We start from the raw sequence: 19,115 nt of genomic DNA on the forward strand, positions 1-19,115 counted from the left end.
ATTTTGTTTGTGAATCTATGATTAATGTGGCCTTGGTTTAACAGCATTGTGAGCACCCTTAATTAGTCTTCACTTCACAAGGGGCCAGTATCACAAAGCAGAATTACAGAGTTTTCTGGATAAATGCACCTGAGTAAAACCCTGAACCCTGTCAAATCTGGAACTTGGACTGAAGTAAAAACAGCTTTTCTGGGTTGTACTCGGTGCAGTTAACTAGGTAACTGCTTTGTGATGTTTTATGTTTTCTGCGTGTCCTCCATTGTTCTTTGTGGAATTGGAATGTTGGTTGGTGGTGGTATGCCTGTTCTATGATTGAAAAGGAGATACTGTTTTTGAAGTTCCTTAATTAGTGCCCCATAGGAGAAAATAAATAAATAAATTATATATATATATATATATATATATATATATATATATATACACACACAGCAAAAGTTTTAGACAGGTAAAATAAGAATGCTTTCAAAAATAGAAATGTTAATAGTTTATTTTTATCAATTAACAAAATGCATGAACAGAAGAAGTGAATGAACAGGAGAAAAATCTAAATCAAATCAATATTTGGTGTGACCACCCTTTGCCTTCAAAACAGCATAAATTCTTCTAGGTATACTTGCACACAGTTTTTGAAGGAAATTGGCAGGTAGGTTGTTCCAAACATCTTGGAGAACTAGCCACAGTTCTTCTGTGGATTTAGGCAGCTTCAAATGCTTCTGTCTCTTCGTGTAATCCCAGGTAGACTCGATGTTGAGATCAGGGCTCTGTGGGGGCCATACCATCACTTCCAGGACTCCTTGTTCTTTACGCTGAAGAACTTAATGACATTGGCAGTATGTTTAGGGTCATTGTCCTGCTGCAGAATAAATTTGGGGCCAATCAAATGCCTCCCTGATGGGATTGCATGATGGATAATATCTGCCTGTATTTCTCAGCATTGAGGAGATCATTAATTCTGACCAAATCCCCAACTCCATTTGCAGAAATGCAGCCCCAAACTTGCAAGGAACCTCCACCATGCTTCACTGTTGCCTACAGACACTCATTCTTGTACCACTCTCCAGCCCTTTGGCGAACAAACTGCCTTCTGCTACAGCCAAATATTTCACATTTTGACTCATCAGTCCAGAGAACCTGCTGCCATTTTTCTGCATCCCAGTTCCTGTGTTTTTGAGTCGAGTTGAGTCGCTTGGCCTTGTCGGAGGTATGGCTTTTTGGCCGCAATTCCTCCATGAAGACCACTTCTGAGCAGACTTCTGTACGGTAGATGGATGTACCTGGGTCCCACTGGTTTCTGCCAATTCTGAGCTGATGGCACTGCTGGACATCTTCCAATTGCGAAGGGAAGTGATAATGTATCTTTCATCTGCTGCACTAAGTTTTCTTGGCCGACCACTGCGTCTACGGTCCTCAATGTTGCCCGTTCCTTTGTGCTTCTTCAACAGAGCTTGGACATCACATCTGGAAACCTCTGTCTGCCTTGAAATTTCTGCCTGGGAGAGACCTTGCTGATGCAGTATACCTACCTTGTGTCTTGTTGCTGTGCTCAGTCTTGCCATGGTGTATGACTTCTGACATTAAACTATCTTCAGCAACCTCACCTTGGAAGCAGAGTTTGGCTGTTCCTCACCCAGTTTTAATCCTCCTGCACAGCTGTTTCTGTATCAGTTAATGATTGTGTTTTAACCTACATATTAAATTGATATGTGTTTTAACCTGTTTGGTACTTAAAACCTTTGCACAGTGCTGTGTGCGTATACATATATATATATATATATATATATATATATATATATACACACACACACACACACACACACACTCAGTGAGCATTTTATTAGGTATGTATTAGACTTATTGCTTAGACTTCTACTGCTGTAGCCTATCCAAGCACCCTGTCTGCCACCAACAATCATTCCATGGTCAAAGTCACTTGGATCACATTTTTTCCCCATTCTGATGGTTGATGCGAACATTAACTGAAGCTCCTGACCCGTTTCTACATGATTGTATGCATTGCACTGCTGCCACACAATTGGCTGATTAGATAATCGCATGAATAAGTAGGTGTAATAAAGTAAAAATGTTCCTAATAAAATGCCCAGTGACTGTATATTTATATATATAAATCAGTAAACTGTGTTGATTCCACACAAACTACAGTACATTGGCTCCCCGCAGTCAAAGATTTGGTGCTATTTTCATATTGATAACTATTTTCTTTTTTTTCAACAAAGTAACTATTTTAAACAAAGTAACTTTTCATTCTGCCTGTTTGTGCTTAGGTTATGGTTCTGATTGCTCCTGGCTGTAATATTATAAAAACGATATATATTGCTCATTTTGACAAAGGTCGCTCTGACAAAAATCATCTGACAAACAAAAAATCGAACAGGCATAGCCTACCTGTATCATAAAATAACATAACATAACAAAGTAAATAACATGTTTTATAACTCTCTGGTCCTCACACCTTCATCAATCCGTCATTAACTCATAACCTGAAACCTAGCTTAATTATCTTAAGTTACTTGATGCACAGAGAAAGACTGAAAGATTTCTTAAAGCATTGAGCACTCTTAACAAAACATTTCTTCCTCACTCCCTCCCTCTCCCACTGCCTAGCTGAAGTTGTAAACACTCCCTAATAAAAGACGCGTCACTTCCTTGCCCATCCCTAAGGGAAAAACGAAATATTAAAAAGAAAGCAACGAAGCAAGGAAAGACTGAGAAAAAAGACGAAAAGTGAAGGTAAACGAGGGGAAGCCAGATGAAAAGTGAATTGGGTAGAAGGGAGCAAGCGAACAACCAAACTACGCGTAACAAAGTAAGTTTTTTTAAATCAGCTAGCTTACTTTGATGCCTTACTAGCTAACTGATTAGCTAGCTAGCTAGGTAACATTCCTCACTAGAAGTAGCTGACGTTAACTTAAGTCAGTGCTAAGTTGGCTAGCTACCGAGCAAATTTTGTGACTAGCACAAAGGTTTGTTTCTGTTCTATTTGATCATCCTCATTGTTATTTTTCTAAATTTCATAATTGAAACTCAAATGAAAAATTTTGGAATGTCGGAGGGGGAGGGGAAGAGAGAAAAAAGGGGTACACATTTTTTTGGTTACAAAATGAGTGGGGCGGACATGAGTAAAGATAACTATAAGTTCCCGTCATCTGTCGACTTTGCGCGTGAACATATTCGCAATTGTCTATTCTAAACGGAGTAGATGATGACTATTATTAATATCTCTATCACTTATAAAAATGGGAAGATGTCTGTATTCTGTTAAGACCTTGATAGTTTTAATTTGCTAGCTAACTTGTGCAATATGGAAAATATTGACGTAAAACCCGCCTGGCGGACTACCAAGACTAGCTCACCTGTAGCTTCTTGATGATACAATAATGGTATTTAGCAAGTCGTCATTTGTGGTTTATTATTATTATTATTATTATTATTATTATTATTATAATTATTATAATTATTATTATTTAAACTATACGATCCCCCCAAATTGTGGGCGACTATAGCAGTCTTTGCTGGGATATCGCCAACTAAAATGAATCTTCTCCGCTCTTATGCGCGGAATGAATGAATAACAGTTTCACTCTTTAGTCGCTAACTAACTGTATGTGTACCTTGTTTGGTTTATTGAATATTAGCCAGACATGATACGGAATATTTATGGAAAGCCTTTTACATAAAAGTTCGTTGGGAAACGAATGTTGGTCTGTGGACGTCTCCTTACACAGCCCGGGGGAAGGAATTCGAAAGTATGTGCTTGCGTTGTACAGATTTGGTTTACCTACAAGTCCAAGCACGGCTGTAACCCTGGCGGAACAAAATGATTCATTTGTTTTTCACACACTCCTCAAACCATTACATTTTAAATGTCTTCCGTCCGTAGCCTTGAATTATAGTAAAGGTAAACTGCAATAAGCACAAATTACCACCTGGCTATTTCTGTGGTCATTAATGACGATTTAATTCCCAGGATTTATGTATCATGGTCATTTTCTCTGTCTGTAACCGTTCACCTGGAGGTACATTCACACTAACATCTCACACTGCATTGTGTGCTCAATTACTGTACTAAAGACCTGACCATGGAGGCTAACACTGCTGTAATGTGCTCACCTGTGTGGCTGTATTAACCTCAATTGCGCTCTGTCTCACTCTCTCAGCAGTCATGCCTCTCCACAAGTCATCTCGCGGGCATCGCCTGGACCCCACCATGATTTCAGCTCCCCTTGGGGACTTTCGCCACACTATGCACATAGGGAGAGGTGGTGATGCATTTGGGGACACTTCTTTCCTGTCCACTCATGGCCAAAGTCCACCCGACTCAAACTCTGTCCCAGCGGTTCCTGGAACCAACTCTGAAGCACAGCTCAGCGATGGCACTACCAATGACACCAGCCCACAGTCTTGTGAATTGCAACACTCAGAATCTGTATCTTCTCTGTCACTGGACCTGGATTTGGACTTGGGTCCGTCAATTTTGGGAGATGTTTTGGGAGTGATGGATGGACTAGCACTGGACTCTGCCTGGACCACTACTGGTGGGGAGGAAGTGTTTAGTCCAAGCCAGAGTGAAGGAGAGATAGAGCTTAGTGGAAATGCAGAGGAGTCTCTCTTAAGCGCTAAAAATGAGTTGAATGTTAAATGGGAGATTAGCCAAGATGGGCAAGAGTTTAGGGAGAAGGGAGATAGGCAACTTTCAGATGGAAGTAGTCTTAAATGTAAAGGGGTGGGGCTTAGGCCTAAAGTGAGGTTTAGTGACAAAAGAGAGGAAATTATTGGTCGTGAGGAAGAAGGTTATGGGCTGGAGCAGGATGTGTATGAGGCAGAGCATGTGTGTCCTGTACAGGAAGAGGGTGAGGCAGGCATTGGGACTGACAGCAAGCCTACCATAAGGGGGAGTGACGGGGAAGAGCCCACCAATCACTTGGCAGAATCCCCCCCAAGCCCTGCCTCCTCACTCAGCTCAGAGTATGAGGGAGTCACACCATTGGACAGAAGGAGAGAGGAAGACTGCCACTCAGAGACGGATTCTGAAGAGGAGGGAACAGGCAATGAGCGAGGTTACACCTTTGAGGATGAGTTTGATGATGAGATTGGCCTATAGAAATGGATCAGATGGACCAATGACCCAGCAGAATTGTGTTTGTCCTCTGTAATCATGTATAGTATATGTCTATTTTCTTTTTTTCCTCCTTTAAAAAAAAAAAAATATATATATATATATTTTAAAGGGAGCTGGACCAAAGTATACCTGAGAATTTTCCATTCTAAAACTGCAACTGGAAAATGTAAAGATCACAAATTTATTTTAATTGTATGCATTTTCCCCCTTTATCGAACTGTGCACTGTATTCAAATCCTTCAGTGATGCAGTAATTTTATTGCCCTTATTTTAGAATATTTATGTATTTTGAGCATTTGGTAATCTTTATAAGAACATGGGTTTGGGTTCACATGATAGGCATGTCCCCATTACTGTGTATACATTTGCCCTCTGATTTTCCTAGTCAAGTGCAAGTTGTTGAACTGAACAGGTTGAGTGGAAAGAATGCAAATATTGAAGATTAATCATGGACAATGAATCTTGTGAGCAATAATGTATTTTATGTCGACATGGCCGTTTCTTAGTGCATGCCATGTCATGTAGAGTGGTCTGCCTGGACAGTTTGGACTCTAGTCTGAAAAACATTTGAGAGACCTGTGATGTCATTTCTGATATGAAGAGTATTTCATGTTTAGTAATGGCAGGATCCCTCATCCACCTTTACCACTAATGGAATTTTAGAAAAATTGTTTGTATTTTTAGTATTTGTGTCTTGTGAAAAATGTGCTCAGCAGAAGTCGGCATCACAGGCATACAATATATATATATTTTAACCTAGGTGATCTATACCTCGATCCTTTTGCTGCATCTAATTGGAAGCTGGTTTCACTACACTACATTTTCATACAATGAGAAACTTTGATAGATCAATGATTTAATGCCAGAGTTGCAGTGTGTTTTCATTACAGGTGGGGGGGGGTCTTACATTTTGTGTCGGCACATTATCCGGTTTGAACCCCAGGCACTGAATGGAGGTTTGAAGATGGTTTAAAATGCAAATGAGAAGCTATAGTTAAGAAGCAGTTCTGAAAGTACAGTCCAAGCAATGAAAACTCTACTCAATAAAGCAAGGTGTTAATGAACAGGAATGGGTAAATACATTTTTGAGAATGATCATACTTTTTTCCCTTTTTTTTTTTTTTTACAATTCTGTTTGGATTGTAGATAAACTCATCAGTGTTTGATTGTACTATTTAAGACTAAATATACACACATGAATTCAAAATGGACAAATTCACTTGTTCTTTTAACCAATTCAGTGGCTCAAGATTTACCTCACATGGTAACTACAGTACTTGACTTTGTCCTCAAGCTGTATGTGTTTTCTGTAAGCTAATTAGAGCTCTACTAAAAAAAGAAAAACACATTTGGCTCATGCAGTAATATAAAAGCTTTGACGAGTGATGTGGGGGAAATGCATAGCTAAGTGTAAACACAAAACACTAGGTCTCAGTAAGAACAGAATACAGTATGGGAGGCACAATTAGAAATGGCTATATGAAAGTTTTTTTGGGGTTTTTTGGATCGCATGTATAAACATTCCTTAAAGGGGTTTTCTTTGGTTTCCCCCAAAGATATTCTTATGATTTTAAAATACTAAATCTTAAGATTATCAGAGATCTGTTTACCTTGAATAAATATTTACCTGCATCAATCACTGTTTCATGTTGTCTTTGTGTACTCTATAGTAATCCGTTCAGCAATTTCTCATTAACTTTAAATAAGCTCCAAAAGCATATCACATTTGAGTAATTCATTAACATTTAAAGTTCTCAAATATGAATTCCTTTACCTATAGAAATTAGTCTCAGTGAAGTTCCATTTTTTATAAACAAAAATTAAAACAATTTTGATAATTTGAATATTTTAGTTTTATTACACAGGACACATGCACAAGACCCTGAATTCTGAAGGAAACCCTAAAAGCAGAACATGGCCACTGTCTTCAAATGAAAAGGAGAAAGAGTCAAGATGCATGAACAGTTATGTTATATACACTGATAAAGCTGAGGGTGAGTGACACAACAGCTAAACGGAGATTGTCCTGAACACGTTGAAGCCTGACAAGGCCGTTGAGATTAAAACTCCTGGAATCTGCGGGTGCCAGTGGATTTCTTTCACTTCTGTCTGGCCCTGATGCAGGAACAGCAGCTGTGGTGGCAATTCCTTCAAGGAGTCTGCGTTTGCTCCAGCGTCACATGATTCCACAGAAAGATCCCATTGGCTGACGACATCATCGGCACCTGAGGCAGCGAAGACACTGGAGTCCAGCGGGTTCCACTGCACTGATGTCACAGGGGCGCTGTGCTGTTTGAAGGTGGCAACTGGTCGGCCAGACTGAAGGTCAGGGGAAGATGCAAGAAAGTTATCAGAGCTAGTTATTGTATGGCTGCAAAATGTTTTTAAGTTACACCACCATATACAGGTGCATCTCAAAAAATTAGAATATTGTGGAAAAGTTTTTTTTTTTCAATAATTTCATTGAAAAAGTGAAACTTTCATAGATTCTAGATTCATTACAAAGTGAAATATTTCAGGCCTTTCTTTTGTTTTAATCTTGATGATTACGGCTTACAGCTCATGAAAATAAAAAATCCAGTTTCTCAAAATATTAGAATATAAGATCAATCAAAAAAAGGATTTATAATACAGAAATGTCGACCTTTGAAAAGTATGTTCATTTATGCACTCAATTCTTGGTTGGGCAATCATGGGGAAGACTGCTGACTTGACAGTTGTCCAGAAGACACTCATTGATATCAAAGCATATTCATGGAAAGTTGACTGGAAGGAAAAAGTGTGGGAGGAAAAGGTGCACAAGCAACAGGGATGACCGCAGCCGTGAGAGGATTGTCAAGCAAAGCCGTTTCAAGGACTTGGGGGAGCTTCACAAGGCTGGATTGAGGCTGGAGTCAGTGCACCAAGAGCCACCATGCACAGACATGTCCAGGAAATGGGCTACAAGTGTCGCATTCCTAGTGCCAAGCCACTCCTGAACCAGAGACAACATCAGAAGCGTCTTACCTGGACTGAGGAGAAAAAGAACTGGACCGTTGCTCAGTGGTCCAAAGTCCTCTTTTCAGATGAAAGTAAATTTTTCATTTAATTTGGAAATCAAGGTCCCAGAGTCTGGAGGAAGAGTGGAGAGGCACAGAATCCAAGTTGCTTGAAGCCACAGGCTGATTGCCTCCATGCCACGCCTCATTGATGCAGCAATTTTTGCACTCAATACTTGGTCGGGGCTCCTTTTGCACGAATTGCTGCATCAATGAGGCGTGGCATGGAAGCAATCAGCCTGTGGCACTGCTGAGGTGTTATGGAAGCCCACGTTGCTTTGATAGCTGCCTTCAGCTCATCTGTATTGTTGGGTCTGGTGTCTCATCTTCCTCTTGACAATACCCCATAGATTCTCTATGGGGTTCAGGTCAGGCGAGTTGGCTGGCCAATCAAGCACAGTAATACCATTGTCAGCAAACCAGTTACTAGTGGTTTTGGGCAGGTGCCAAGTCCTGCTGGAAAAGGAAATCAGCATCTCCGTAAGGCTTGTCTGCAAACATAGCATGAAATGCTCTAAAATCTCCTGGACTGCTGAGTTGATTTTGGACTTAATAAAACACAGTGGACCAACTCCAGCAGATGACATGGCACCCCAAATCATCACTCACTGTGGAAAATTCACACTGGACTTCAAGCAACTTGGATTCTGTGCCTCTCCACTCTTCCTCCAGACTCTGGGACCTTGATTTCCAAATGAAATGAAAAATTTTATTTTAATCTGAAAAGAGGACTTTGGCCCACTGAGCAACGGTCCAGTTCTTTTTCTCCTCAGCCCAGGTATGACGCTTCTGATGTTGTCTCTGGTTCAGGAGTGGCTTGGCACTAGGAATGCGACACTTGTAGCCCATTTCCTGGACATGTCTGTGCATGGTGGCTCTTGGTGCACTGACTCCAGCCTCAATCCAGCCTTGTGAAGCTCCCCCAAGTCCTTGAAACGGCTTTGCTTGACAATCCTCTCACGGCTGCGGTCATCCCTGTTGCTTGTGCACCTTTTCCTCCCACACTTTTTCCTTCCAGTCAACTTTCCATGAATATGATTTGATATCAAATGAGTGTCTTCTGGACAACTGTCAAGTCAGCAGTCTTCCCCATGATTGCCCAACCAAGTATTGAGTGCATGAATTAACATACTTTTCAGAAGGTCAACATTTCTGTATTATAAATCCTTTTTTTGATTGGTCTAATGCAGGGGTGTCAAACTGAATCCCCAGGGTGCCGCAGTGTCTGCGGGTTTTTGCGGTTTCCTTTCAATCAGCTGCCAATTAAGGCCTTGAGAACAAGGCGTGTAGATACTTTAACCAATCAGTGACTTGAATGAACCCAGAACACCCCAAAAACCAGCAGACACTACGGCCCTCCAGGACTGGAGTTTGACACCTGTGGTCTAATGTAATGTTATAATATTTTGAGATACTGGATTTTTCATTTTCATGAGCTGTAATTTTCATGAGCCGTAATCATCAAGATTAAAACAAAAAAAGGCTTGAAATATTTAACTTTATGTGTAATGAATCTAGAATATATGAAAGTTTCACTTTTTGAATGAAATAATAAAAAATTTAAAAAAAGCTTTTCCATGATATTCAATTTTTGAGATGCACCTGTAGTGTCTCCCGCTCTTTCAGTGCTGATATATGCAAATGTGACTAATCTTTACATTCACACCTTTTCTAGGAGGTTATCATTCTTTACCTGAAATTGCCTTAAGTCCCACACTTTCAGCAGTCCATCATCACCCCCTGACAGAAGGAAAGGTTCACTCCGATTCCAGCTGATTACATTCACATCTGAGGAGTGGGCCTGATCAGCTGAGAGCATGGAGTTAGGCCGAGCACGGATGTCCCAGATGCGAATGGACTGGTCCACTGAGCAGGATGCAAAAACCTGTTATAAAAAGAAAGAAAACTGTGACTTTCTACCATTTTAAATGCAATTATGCTGCTTCTATTCTATTCTAGTCCACACATTGATCAAACTAGCCTACCGTTGCTTCTGTGGGTGACCACTGGAGGTCCTCTACTGACTTGGTATGTGAGCTGAAAGGTCGTTGATCAATCTGCCAGGAAGCCCCATCTTCTCGTGGTTCCCAGACATGAATATTCTTCTTGCAGTCCCCACTGACCAAGCGACCTTTAAGCATAGTTACATTGTTGTTGTTTTTGGTTTGTTCCAATAGAAAACTCTGCATAACCATGAGCAATTAGCATTTCCTTTACCACCTGTATAACCATCAGACACACCTTCATATTAATATTTTTCATATAATTGAGATTCAATGACTGAAAATGCAACTAAATAGCAAGTTGGATACGGTTGCCCTTTCGAGAATAAGTCAGTGTGAAAATGTACACTTTTTTAAACGCAAGGTTGAATGACAAAGCTTGGGAATCCCTGCAATGAGGGCACCCATTGTGACCCTGCATACTGAAATAGTAATTTACAATTACTGTGAAATAGAACATGCATTTAAATCAAGATGCTGCTCTGCATTTCCTAAAACAAATGGGATGGTTTCTGAAAATACAGTGAAACCTGTCTGCCATTTTCTCCCCTGGGTGGCCGTCATACCATGCAAAAGTGACCACTATGTTCTAATGTCTAATATTCCATTCAAGATCGTACAGTGCTTCAAGATTTGATCTTCACAATCCATTGTATCACTGAAGTGTTATGTATTTTATCCATGACAATCACAGTAGAAATTAAATCTTTGGGATGCACTTCAGCAGATATTATGATCTGAATTTAACAGGAAAAATAATAGATTGTACATGAATGTGTACATGAAGAAGCTTTTTTCCCCCAACTTGCAACTTTTTATGTGAAGATCAGCATAATATTATACATATCTAGTCTAGTCAAAACCTAGTCTATGCATAACCAGACTAGTGTGAATGGTAGATGAAGAACCTTTTTTCAAGACCTGCATGATTCATATTTATAGTCTGATATTGGCATAAATGTTACCATCCATATATGCACAGGTCATTTAATCTTTACATTCTATATATTTGCTAAAATGACCGAAAGTGTCTATACTGTTGTAGAGTACTTACCAGGTACTTTGGATGACCAATCAATGGCAAAGCCTTCAGTCATGTGACCTGAAAAACTAAACATGGGCGTGGCCTCCTTCTGTTCTTGCTTCAGGAACGTTGCCATGGCAGTTGAGCTATGAACAGCCTCCAACTGTGGTCTGAGGTTAAAAATTTCAACTTGACCTTTCTCTGACCACACAGCAGCCAATGACAGCTCCCCATGCTGGATCAGCTGGTTTAATTTGAATCATGTAGAAACACAGAGTAAATTAGAAAGGGACTTTTACAGGGAAAAAGTCCACAGATTACAGTATGTTTTCATAAAACATTTCAAAACCTGCTTGGAGATCAATGACTGTACTGTCCAAGTATTCTGTAATCTGTTGGATAGAAGCCACCAGCACGTTAATTCTTAGCTGAACTGGTCTCAAAAGCACAATTGTTCAAACTTGTATATATTGTTTAACCAATCCAATCAAAATCATAACTAAATTTGTATTACCCATTAGGTAGGCATAAGTGCAGCACAACCAAAGCATCTCGCTTGACCCAGTTGAAAAGCACTGCACTAACCAGTTGGTGGTCCCTGCATAACAAGCTAAAGTGACTAAAGAGTCACACATGCTACTCCATTATCACAGCAGACCAGGAGCAGTGCTCTCGCAAGTCTCCACATTCCTATGCTATCCTTTATAGATGTAAATGTATTGTTGCAGCCTTCAACTACACATGTTTACAGTTTGCTAAATAGTCAATCCCTGTACTAAGTGTACAATGATTGTCACAGCACCTTTTCATCCAGAATTATACAATCCATCCATGTACTTTTGCTATGGTTTTATGAAAAGTCCTCTTTCCCCAGCTTCTGATGATGTAGCATGTGCAACTGCTTAGCCACTCTAGCGTGTTAGCAAGATCATTGAAGATGTTCCATCATTGTGGATATGGTTGTGATTGCATATACAGCCTCAGAATTAAGCTTTTGAAAGATTATACATATACACATTTTGCTGATATTTTTTCCAGAAAGCAAAGGGCTATTTCACCAAGTAGTATATGCATGTATAATAATTCTGGAGCACATTGTATTTATCGTAATGGATTCAATAAGGACTGGAAACATTTCCTTTGGGATTCCGGGCCACACTTTGACGCTATGAACCTTCCATTCCACCTCATGTTAAAGGTGCTCTATTGGATTGAGGGGGCTGTGCAGGCCATCGGAGTAAACTGAAGTCACTGTCATGTGCGAGGAAATGGTTTGACATGATGAGTGCCTGGTGATGTGGTGCATTATCCTGCTGGAAGTACCCATTTGAATAGACGCAGAACATGACATGGTCAGCAACAATGCTCAGTTAGTATTAGCTAGCCGATTAGACCAAATTCTGACCCCTACCATCTGCATGTTGCTGCAAAAATCAAGATTTTTCAGACCAGGAAACATTTGGGCATGTGGGCCTCGTCTTCCTGTTCCTAACTGACAGGAGTGGAACCCAAGCCAGCATAGTCTTCTGCTGCTGTAGGTCTTATGTTTTATGGCTCAACATGCTGTGTGTTCAGAGACTACCTTCTGCACATCACTGTTGTAAACCGCTCTTACCTGAACATTGGCCTTTCTGTTAGGTTGAATGTGTCGGCCCATTCTCCTCTGACATCTCCCATTAACTCACAGAACTGCCTCTCACTAGATGTTTTTTGTTCATTGCACTGTTCTCTGTAAACACACTGTAGTGTAAGAAAATCCCAGAAGGGCAGTTGTTTTCCAAGATGCAAAAGCCACCTGTCTGGCCCCAAAAATCATACCACCAATCATATTATACATCTTGTCTATTAAAAATCTAAACATTTTCACCATGTCTGCATGCTTTATTGAGTTGCAGCCGCATGATTTCCTGTTTGAAGGAGCAGGCGATTTGCATTAACAAGCAGGTGTGACCACTGAGTGTATAGCACAGTAGATACACTCAATGATCACTTTATTAGGTAGACCTGTACACCAGCTTGTTAATGCAATTATTTAATCAGCCAATCATGTGGCAGCAACTAAATGCATAAATGCAACCAGACATGGTCAAGAGGTTCAGCTGTTTTTCAGAATGTCAGATGTCAGAATGGTGAAAGGTGATCTAAGAGACTTTGACCGTGGAATGATTGTTGGTGCCAGACAGGGTGGTTTGAGTATCTCAGAAAATGCTGATCTCCTGGGATTTTCTCTCTAGAGTTTGCAGAGAATGATGCGAAAAACAAAAATCATCCAGTAAGCAACAGCAAAATGCGTTGTTAATGAGAGAGGTCAGAGGAAAAGGCTGATGACAGGAAGCTGACAGTAACACAAATAATCACGCATCACAACAGTGGTATGCAGAAGAGCATCTCTGAACACACAACGTGTCAAACCTCTAAGTGGGTAGGCTACAATGGTAGAAGACGTCTACGTCTAAAAAATAAGTATAATAAATATCTAATAAGGTGCTAACTGAGTGTATATTGAGATCAACTTCATCGTTGTGAAAACAGATAATACAACAGATAATACAGTTGCTAAAAATGAATATATACACATATAAAAATATAATTTATCTTATAATAACAGTAATGTGGAAATGAAAATCCACTCACTCTAACTCTGTTGATTCCGCCATAATGTGGAACCATGGCCAGTTCTAACTGAGGCTTCTTGTCTTCATCATCATCTTCATCATCACTCTCCCCATCGCTGCTCTCTTCCTCTTCTTTCTCTTTCTCTGTGCCATGCAGGTTGTGCATGCGCATGACAAGGAGTCTGAAAAAAGAAAACTAGTTCTGAGAGAGGTAAGGCAGTAGTATTGACAGTGGGAGGAAATGAGGGAGTGGAATCTCTTTTTCTATGAATGCCTAGTTCGTTAGAGTAACGTTACCTGTTAAGGTTAGCGGACTCTGCCTGAGTACCTGCACACAGTAGCATCGACATGGGATACTGTTCCCTTCCTTCTCCGTCCTCATCTTTCAACACATCGAAACTAAGACAAGGAGCACCTGGAAATAAGCAGGAAAAGAGTGTTGAGATCTACAAATGATGATGCCCCGGAATTTAAACATAGAAAACAGATTCCTGGATTTTTGTTGTAGCTAGCTAGTTAGCACGTTTTTTTGCATCTGGGTGATACTAAGTTAGCTAGCGCGGTAGTTAGCTATCTAACTGTTACTGTCAAACAAATATCAGTAGGCAGCAAATGTAAACGTACCTTGCCAAGACAGAGAAGCGGATTTAAATCCATTTTTAAAAAATCAGCATTGGGCTCGTAACTTTACTCACCCGTCTGACACTCGTGATACAAGCGGTAGGCAGACCGGTCCATTTCAAGCTCTTCTCCTGGTTTTAGAGGCTCTATTCCGGGGACATAAACTTTATTTGGTCCTTCTCCCGCATCTTTCTCTTCCTCCATCCCGTCATCACTGTCACTCGCTTCCATCTCCTCCATTTCACCGTCTTCGTTGGAAAACGTGTCTTCTTTGGGGGCGGACATATTAGAAAATGGCACCGTAGTCAACAGTCACATGGAAGTCTGGGAAGACGTAAACCGGAAAATAGTCATCGCTGCTGAGATAGCTTGCTGTGTTGCTATCATTGAACTGCTGTGGTTGCTATGCCTCTCTCGATGTACTGTGTGGTCTCTGGTGTGGAGAGCAGACCTGGGTCAAATACAAATTTGAAGTATTTTAATTACTTTTAAATACTATTTATGAATAGTATTTTTAATACAGCGTATTTACATTACCAACTGTATTTTAAATACATACATTTAATTAGTCATGTATTTGCAATTACTTTCAAATATGTCTTAAAATACTGAATTGTCTAAGTATTTGATTTAATGGAAATATTTGAAAATACTTTAACAACAGGTCTGTGGTGCAATTTCACTAGGCCGTTAAAAGACTTGAAAAGCACTGGACATGCAAGAACCAATCAGCTCTGAACAGGACAGTATTTTGATGAGAAGTGACTGCTGATGCCCCCAGTCCAATTGTACTGATTCCCATGGTTAATTAACAGTGAATATGAAAATCAAATGTGCAAAATATTTTGCATTGAGCCTACATCGTTGCAAGCTCAAGCATATCTGTTGTCTACCACTGGGGCATTTGACATTTTATCTTTCCTATGATTTTACTGCTGTTCAGTATGTCTGTATACTTTCTATGACTTATTGCTGATAATGATGTCTATCATATATTTTCTATGATTTTACTGTTGTTCAGTATGTCTGTATACTCTCTACGTAACCAGGAAAGAACCAAAAAATGATCTATAGGTCGTAGAAAGTTCTGGAAAACACTATATAGTGAATAGCACCGTTCCAGTTTGTTAGAAAAAATAGCCTACAAAGCAAGATGTATGTATGTATGCCTTCTTGGAGTTATTTTACAACTGATTGGAGATTGGACTTTGACCGTTTCCTAGCAACGACAGTTTATTCTTCCTTTAAGATGTATGTTACTTCACAAAAATGACTTCTAACCTGAAGACAGAGCAAGCCTGTGTAGGATGCATCCCGGGGTTGAACAAGATAACCTTTTGACCTCATCCTTTGAATGACCTCTTTTGAAATGCTGAGATATAGAGCAGGGATGTATCACCTACATCTGAGAAGGAGGAGGGGGTGATAATGAGCCAAGCAGACAAAGAGGGGGAATAAAGAGATGGGCCTCTGTCTGAATTTTTGCTTTTGCAAATTCAAATTTGTGTTTTGATAGGCCCTGGCAGAAAAAATTGTTGGAAGTACTGTGTGAACCGGAACCATTGTCATCAAATGTGAAGCATACGTACATCAAAGGAAGAGATTGTTCTATTATTAAAACTTATGTAACATGTATAACAAATAATAAGAATGTATTAACAACAATTATTTGTATTAATAAAGATTTATATTATGGTATTAATGAATGGTGAATATGTATCAGCTAACGTTAACATTAATTAATTGCTTACCAAAGAATAAATACACCCTGCAAAGATACCTAGCAACTTATCAGCACAACTCAGAACTAGAGAGAGTTGGGGGGATGGGGGGGGCAACATCTGGTGACCTTTTGAGGGCCCACTGTCAACATTTAATTTACGGACTTCGACAGAGCAAGCCCCCTTCCTGTTAAAAATGTATGGACTAACCAGGAGATGTTTAGCAATGTGTTAAGCTTTGTCTTGTGCATTGCTCTTCCGGACCGGAATATAATTGCAATTAAAAACATATTATTCACCAGCCCTGGACTTTGACTCTTTTTTACATTACATTACATTATTGCCATTTGGCAGACGCTCTTATCCAGAGTGACGTACAATTGAACGGGTTAAGCAGGAGACAATCATCCCCTGGAGCAATGCAGGATTAAGGGCCTTGCTCAAGGGCCTAACGGCTGTGCAGCTACACTGGGATTCAAACCACCAACCTTGCCTGTCCCAGTCATTTACCTTAACCACTACGCTACAGGCCGCCCACTTTTCCCAAGAACCGACCTTTTAGGATCCATCTCCCTCTCTGTCCCACATTCCAAGAATGTTAGGAATGTTAAGGGGAAGGCCTATTGGCTAACACCTTGCAGGCTTTAGCATTATGGTTGTTCATGGAGTCTAAGGTGGTTTCCAGACATCAGTACTACCTACTAGTCTATGAATGTATTTGTTTATTTGTACACAGTGTGCTAAAGGCGATTCCTAGTGTAGTACAGATGTGATTTAAAGCTAGATGTGCAAAAACGTTAAACACACATTTCAGATTGACACTGGAAAAGATGTATGCATTCTAACCTGTCAGGATTGATGTCCAGCCCTCAAAGGTCCTCTGAATGGCACTTTTAAGGGCAGCTGGACAAACATGGAGATCCAGGCTTTTAGACATGCTTCAATATATTTTTATAGCTTTAAATTGTCATTTCGAGTTATATTTAGTACAACAAGCCAAGCTCTACAAACTATAACAATGTTCTCCCTCTCAAGGCATTGTTCTTTATTAAATGAGAATGATTAATTGCGCATAATAGACTAATGCTGTCTACAAGGCCTGTGATCACTACTTCCCACTGGTGACCATAAAAAAAAAACACCCCACTGATAGACTGCTGATGCTGATAAACATCTTTCAATGGCAGAAGGTGTACCAAAAACGCAGTAAATATTCCAAACAACCCAGATGACAATAAAGCCATTGCAAAGTTCACTATCCAAAAAATCTCTCGGGACAGCCAGTCATTGCCCCCCACCCCCTTGACATAAAAGTCCTACCTGCATTCCTACCAGCTCCAAACACCCTCCCCTAAATCCAGCCATAGACGGTGTATGACAGATTCAGGATGATTCAATCCAACAAAGCTGGGCGTGATGAGGCACCTCAGAATGTATTAAAGGACTGTGCTGGTAAACAGGCCCAGGGTGCACCATCATCTTGAAACCTTTTCATGAGGGATTGTCCCAAAATCCAATCTCCTGCAGTTGGCTTCAACCAGTAGCCCTAACATGACAACTCTGCAAAGTAGCAGAGGAGTTCATTGTAAACAAGTGAAAGATCCCCAATCCTTGACCCCTCCGAATTTGGTAGCAGGCCCAGAGAATTTGCCACCCATGCCCTCATTGTTCTGGAGTCTGATATCTCTCCACAAAAGTCATGACATTCCAACCACTTTCAACACTCTTATCACTACTGATTTGTCACTCAGCACTTGATAATGTGCAATGACTGACTGTTTCATTTTGATTTGTGTTTGATTTGCACTTTGTTGTACGTCACTCTGGATAAGAGCGTCTGCTAAATGCCATGTAATGTAATGTAATGTAATGAATATCCCCTGCAAGCTAAAGGCAAGTTAGGCCTGCCCTAATGCCCTGGTTGCGCAATTTTGTTTCTGGTCAATGGTGGAGTGTACAATACTAAAATGTAATACTGTAAATGTGCAATGCTCCATAAAATGGTAAATGGTAAACCGTAGAGTGTAATGATTTATTTTAGCTATACAGTCCCCTCCAAAAGTATTGGAAGAGCAAAGCCAATTTCTTTGTTTTTGCAATACACTGAATACATTTGGGGTTGAAATAAAAAGATGTTATTGTCCTGGTATTTACACCTAGATGTGTTTGAATGTCACATAGCACTTTGGCCTCAGACCACCCCATTTTGAGGTGAGAAAAAGTATTGGAACAAGAGAGTATTTAAGTAAATGAAAGTAAATAATACTTAATATTTGGTAGCATATCCCTTGCTTGCAATAACTGCATCAAGCCTGCATCACCAAACTGTAGCATTCTTCTTTTGTGATGCTTTTCCGGGGGGGGGGGGGGGGGGGGTTCCCTTCAACCTCCTCATCAGGAGGTGAAATGCATGCTCACTTGGGTTAAGGTCTGGTGATTGACTTGGCCAGTCCTCCATAATGGCCTTTGTTGTGTTGGCAGTGTGTTTTGGGTCATTGTTTTGCTGCAGGAAGTCCCTCCCAATTAGTTTGGACACGCATTTCTCTGCAAGTTGGCAAACATGTTTTGTAGACTTTCCTTTCTGCTCCTGCCATCATGAGTTACATCATCAAACCCCAAGGCTATAAACAAGAGTAGACATTCAGAACTATTCATTGCTTAACCAATCAATCAACAGGACACATCTGGGCGACAAGAAACATCTACTTTTTCTCACTTACAAATGTAGTGGTCAGATACAAAAGGTGGTATGTTATAATTTGTTTAACAAATACAGATTAAAATATCAGGAAATAAAAGATGAAATTCGGCCATCTCATTTACATCTTTTGACCTCAAACTCAGTTCTATTTAGTGTACAGCAAAAACAAATGAATTGCCGTTCCAATACTTTTGGAGGGGGCTGTATATTAAATGCATTTGTATTTGAGATCAAGAAATGAATATGAGACAAAAG

The 19,115-nt window shown here is 40.1% G+C and overlaps 2 protein-coding genes across 4 annotated transcripts; one reads left to right on the forward strand and one right to left on the reverse strand.

The window, feature by feature from the left end:
- The first annotated feature begins 2,656 nt into the window (after positions 1 to 2,656).
- On the forward strand, positions 2,657 to 6,773 carry cdc42ep5 (CDC42 effector protein (Rho GTPase binding) 5). 3 transcript variants are annotated; one of them, XM_061236898.1, is made up of 2 exons: positions 2,657 to 2,824; positions 4,176 to 6,773. In XM_061236898.1, exon 2 carries the CDS (start codon positions 4,181 to 4,183, stop codon positions 5,117 to 5,119), a length of 939 nt encoding a protein of 312 aa, XP_061092882.1. In that variant the 5' UTR covers positions 2,657 to 2,824; positions 4,176 to 4,180; the 3' UTR covers positions 5,120 to 6,773. The 3 variants fall into 3 exon arrangements, with proteins under 3 accessions (XP_061092882.1, XP_061092891.1, XP_061092899.1); XM_061236907.1 differs by having other exon boundaries at positions 4,179 to 6,773; XM_061236915.1 differs by having other exon boundaries at positions 2,670 to 2,748.
- Positions 6,774 to 6,966: 193 nt separating this feature from the next.
- grwd1 (glutamate-rich WD repeat containing 1) lies at positions 6,967 to 14,762 on the reverse strand. Its single transcript, XM_061236888.1, has 7 exons — positions 14,513 to 14,762; positions 14,115 to 14,232; positions 13,837 to 13,999; positions 11,233 to 11,446; positions 10,161 to 10,306; positions 9,869 to 10,060; positions 6,967 to 7,456 (listed from the first exon to the last, which is right to left on the reverse strand). Exons 1-7 carry the CDS (start codon positions 14,721 to 14,723, stop codon positions 7,148 to 7,150), a joined length of 1,353 nt encoding a protein of 450 aa, XP_061092872.1. The 5' UTR covers positions 14,724 to 14,762; the 3' UTR covers positions 6,967 to 7,147.
- Between the last annotated feature and the right edge of the window lie 4,353 nt (positions 14,763 to 19,115).

The sequence above is a fragment of the Conger conger genome, chromosome 1 (genome assembly GCF_963514075.1).
Source record: "Conger conger chromosome 1, fConCon1.1, whole genome shotgun sequence".
NCBI classification, from domain to species: Eukaryota; Metazoa; Chordata; class Actinopteri; order Anguilliformes; family Congridae; genus Conger; species Conger conger.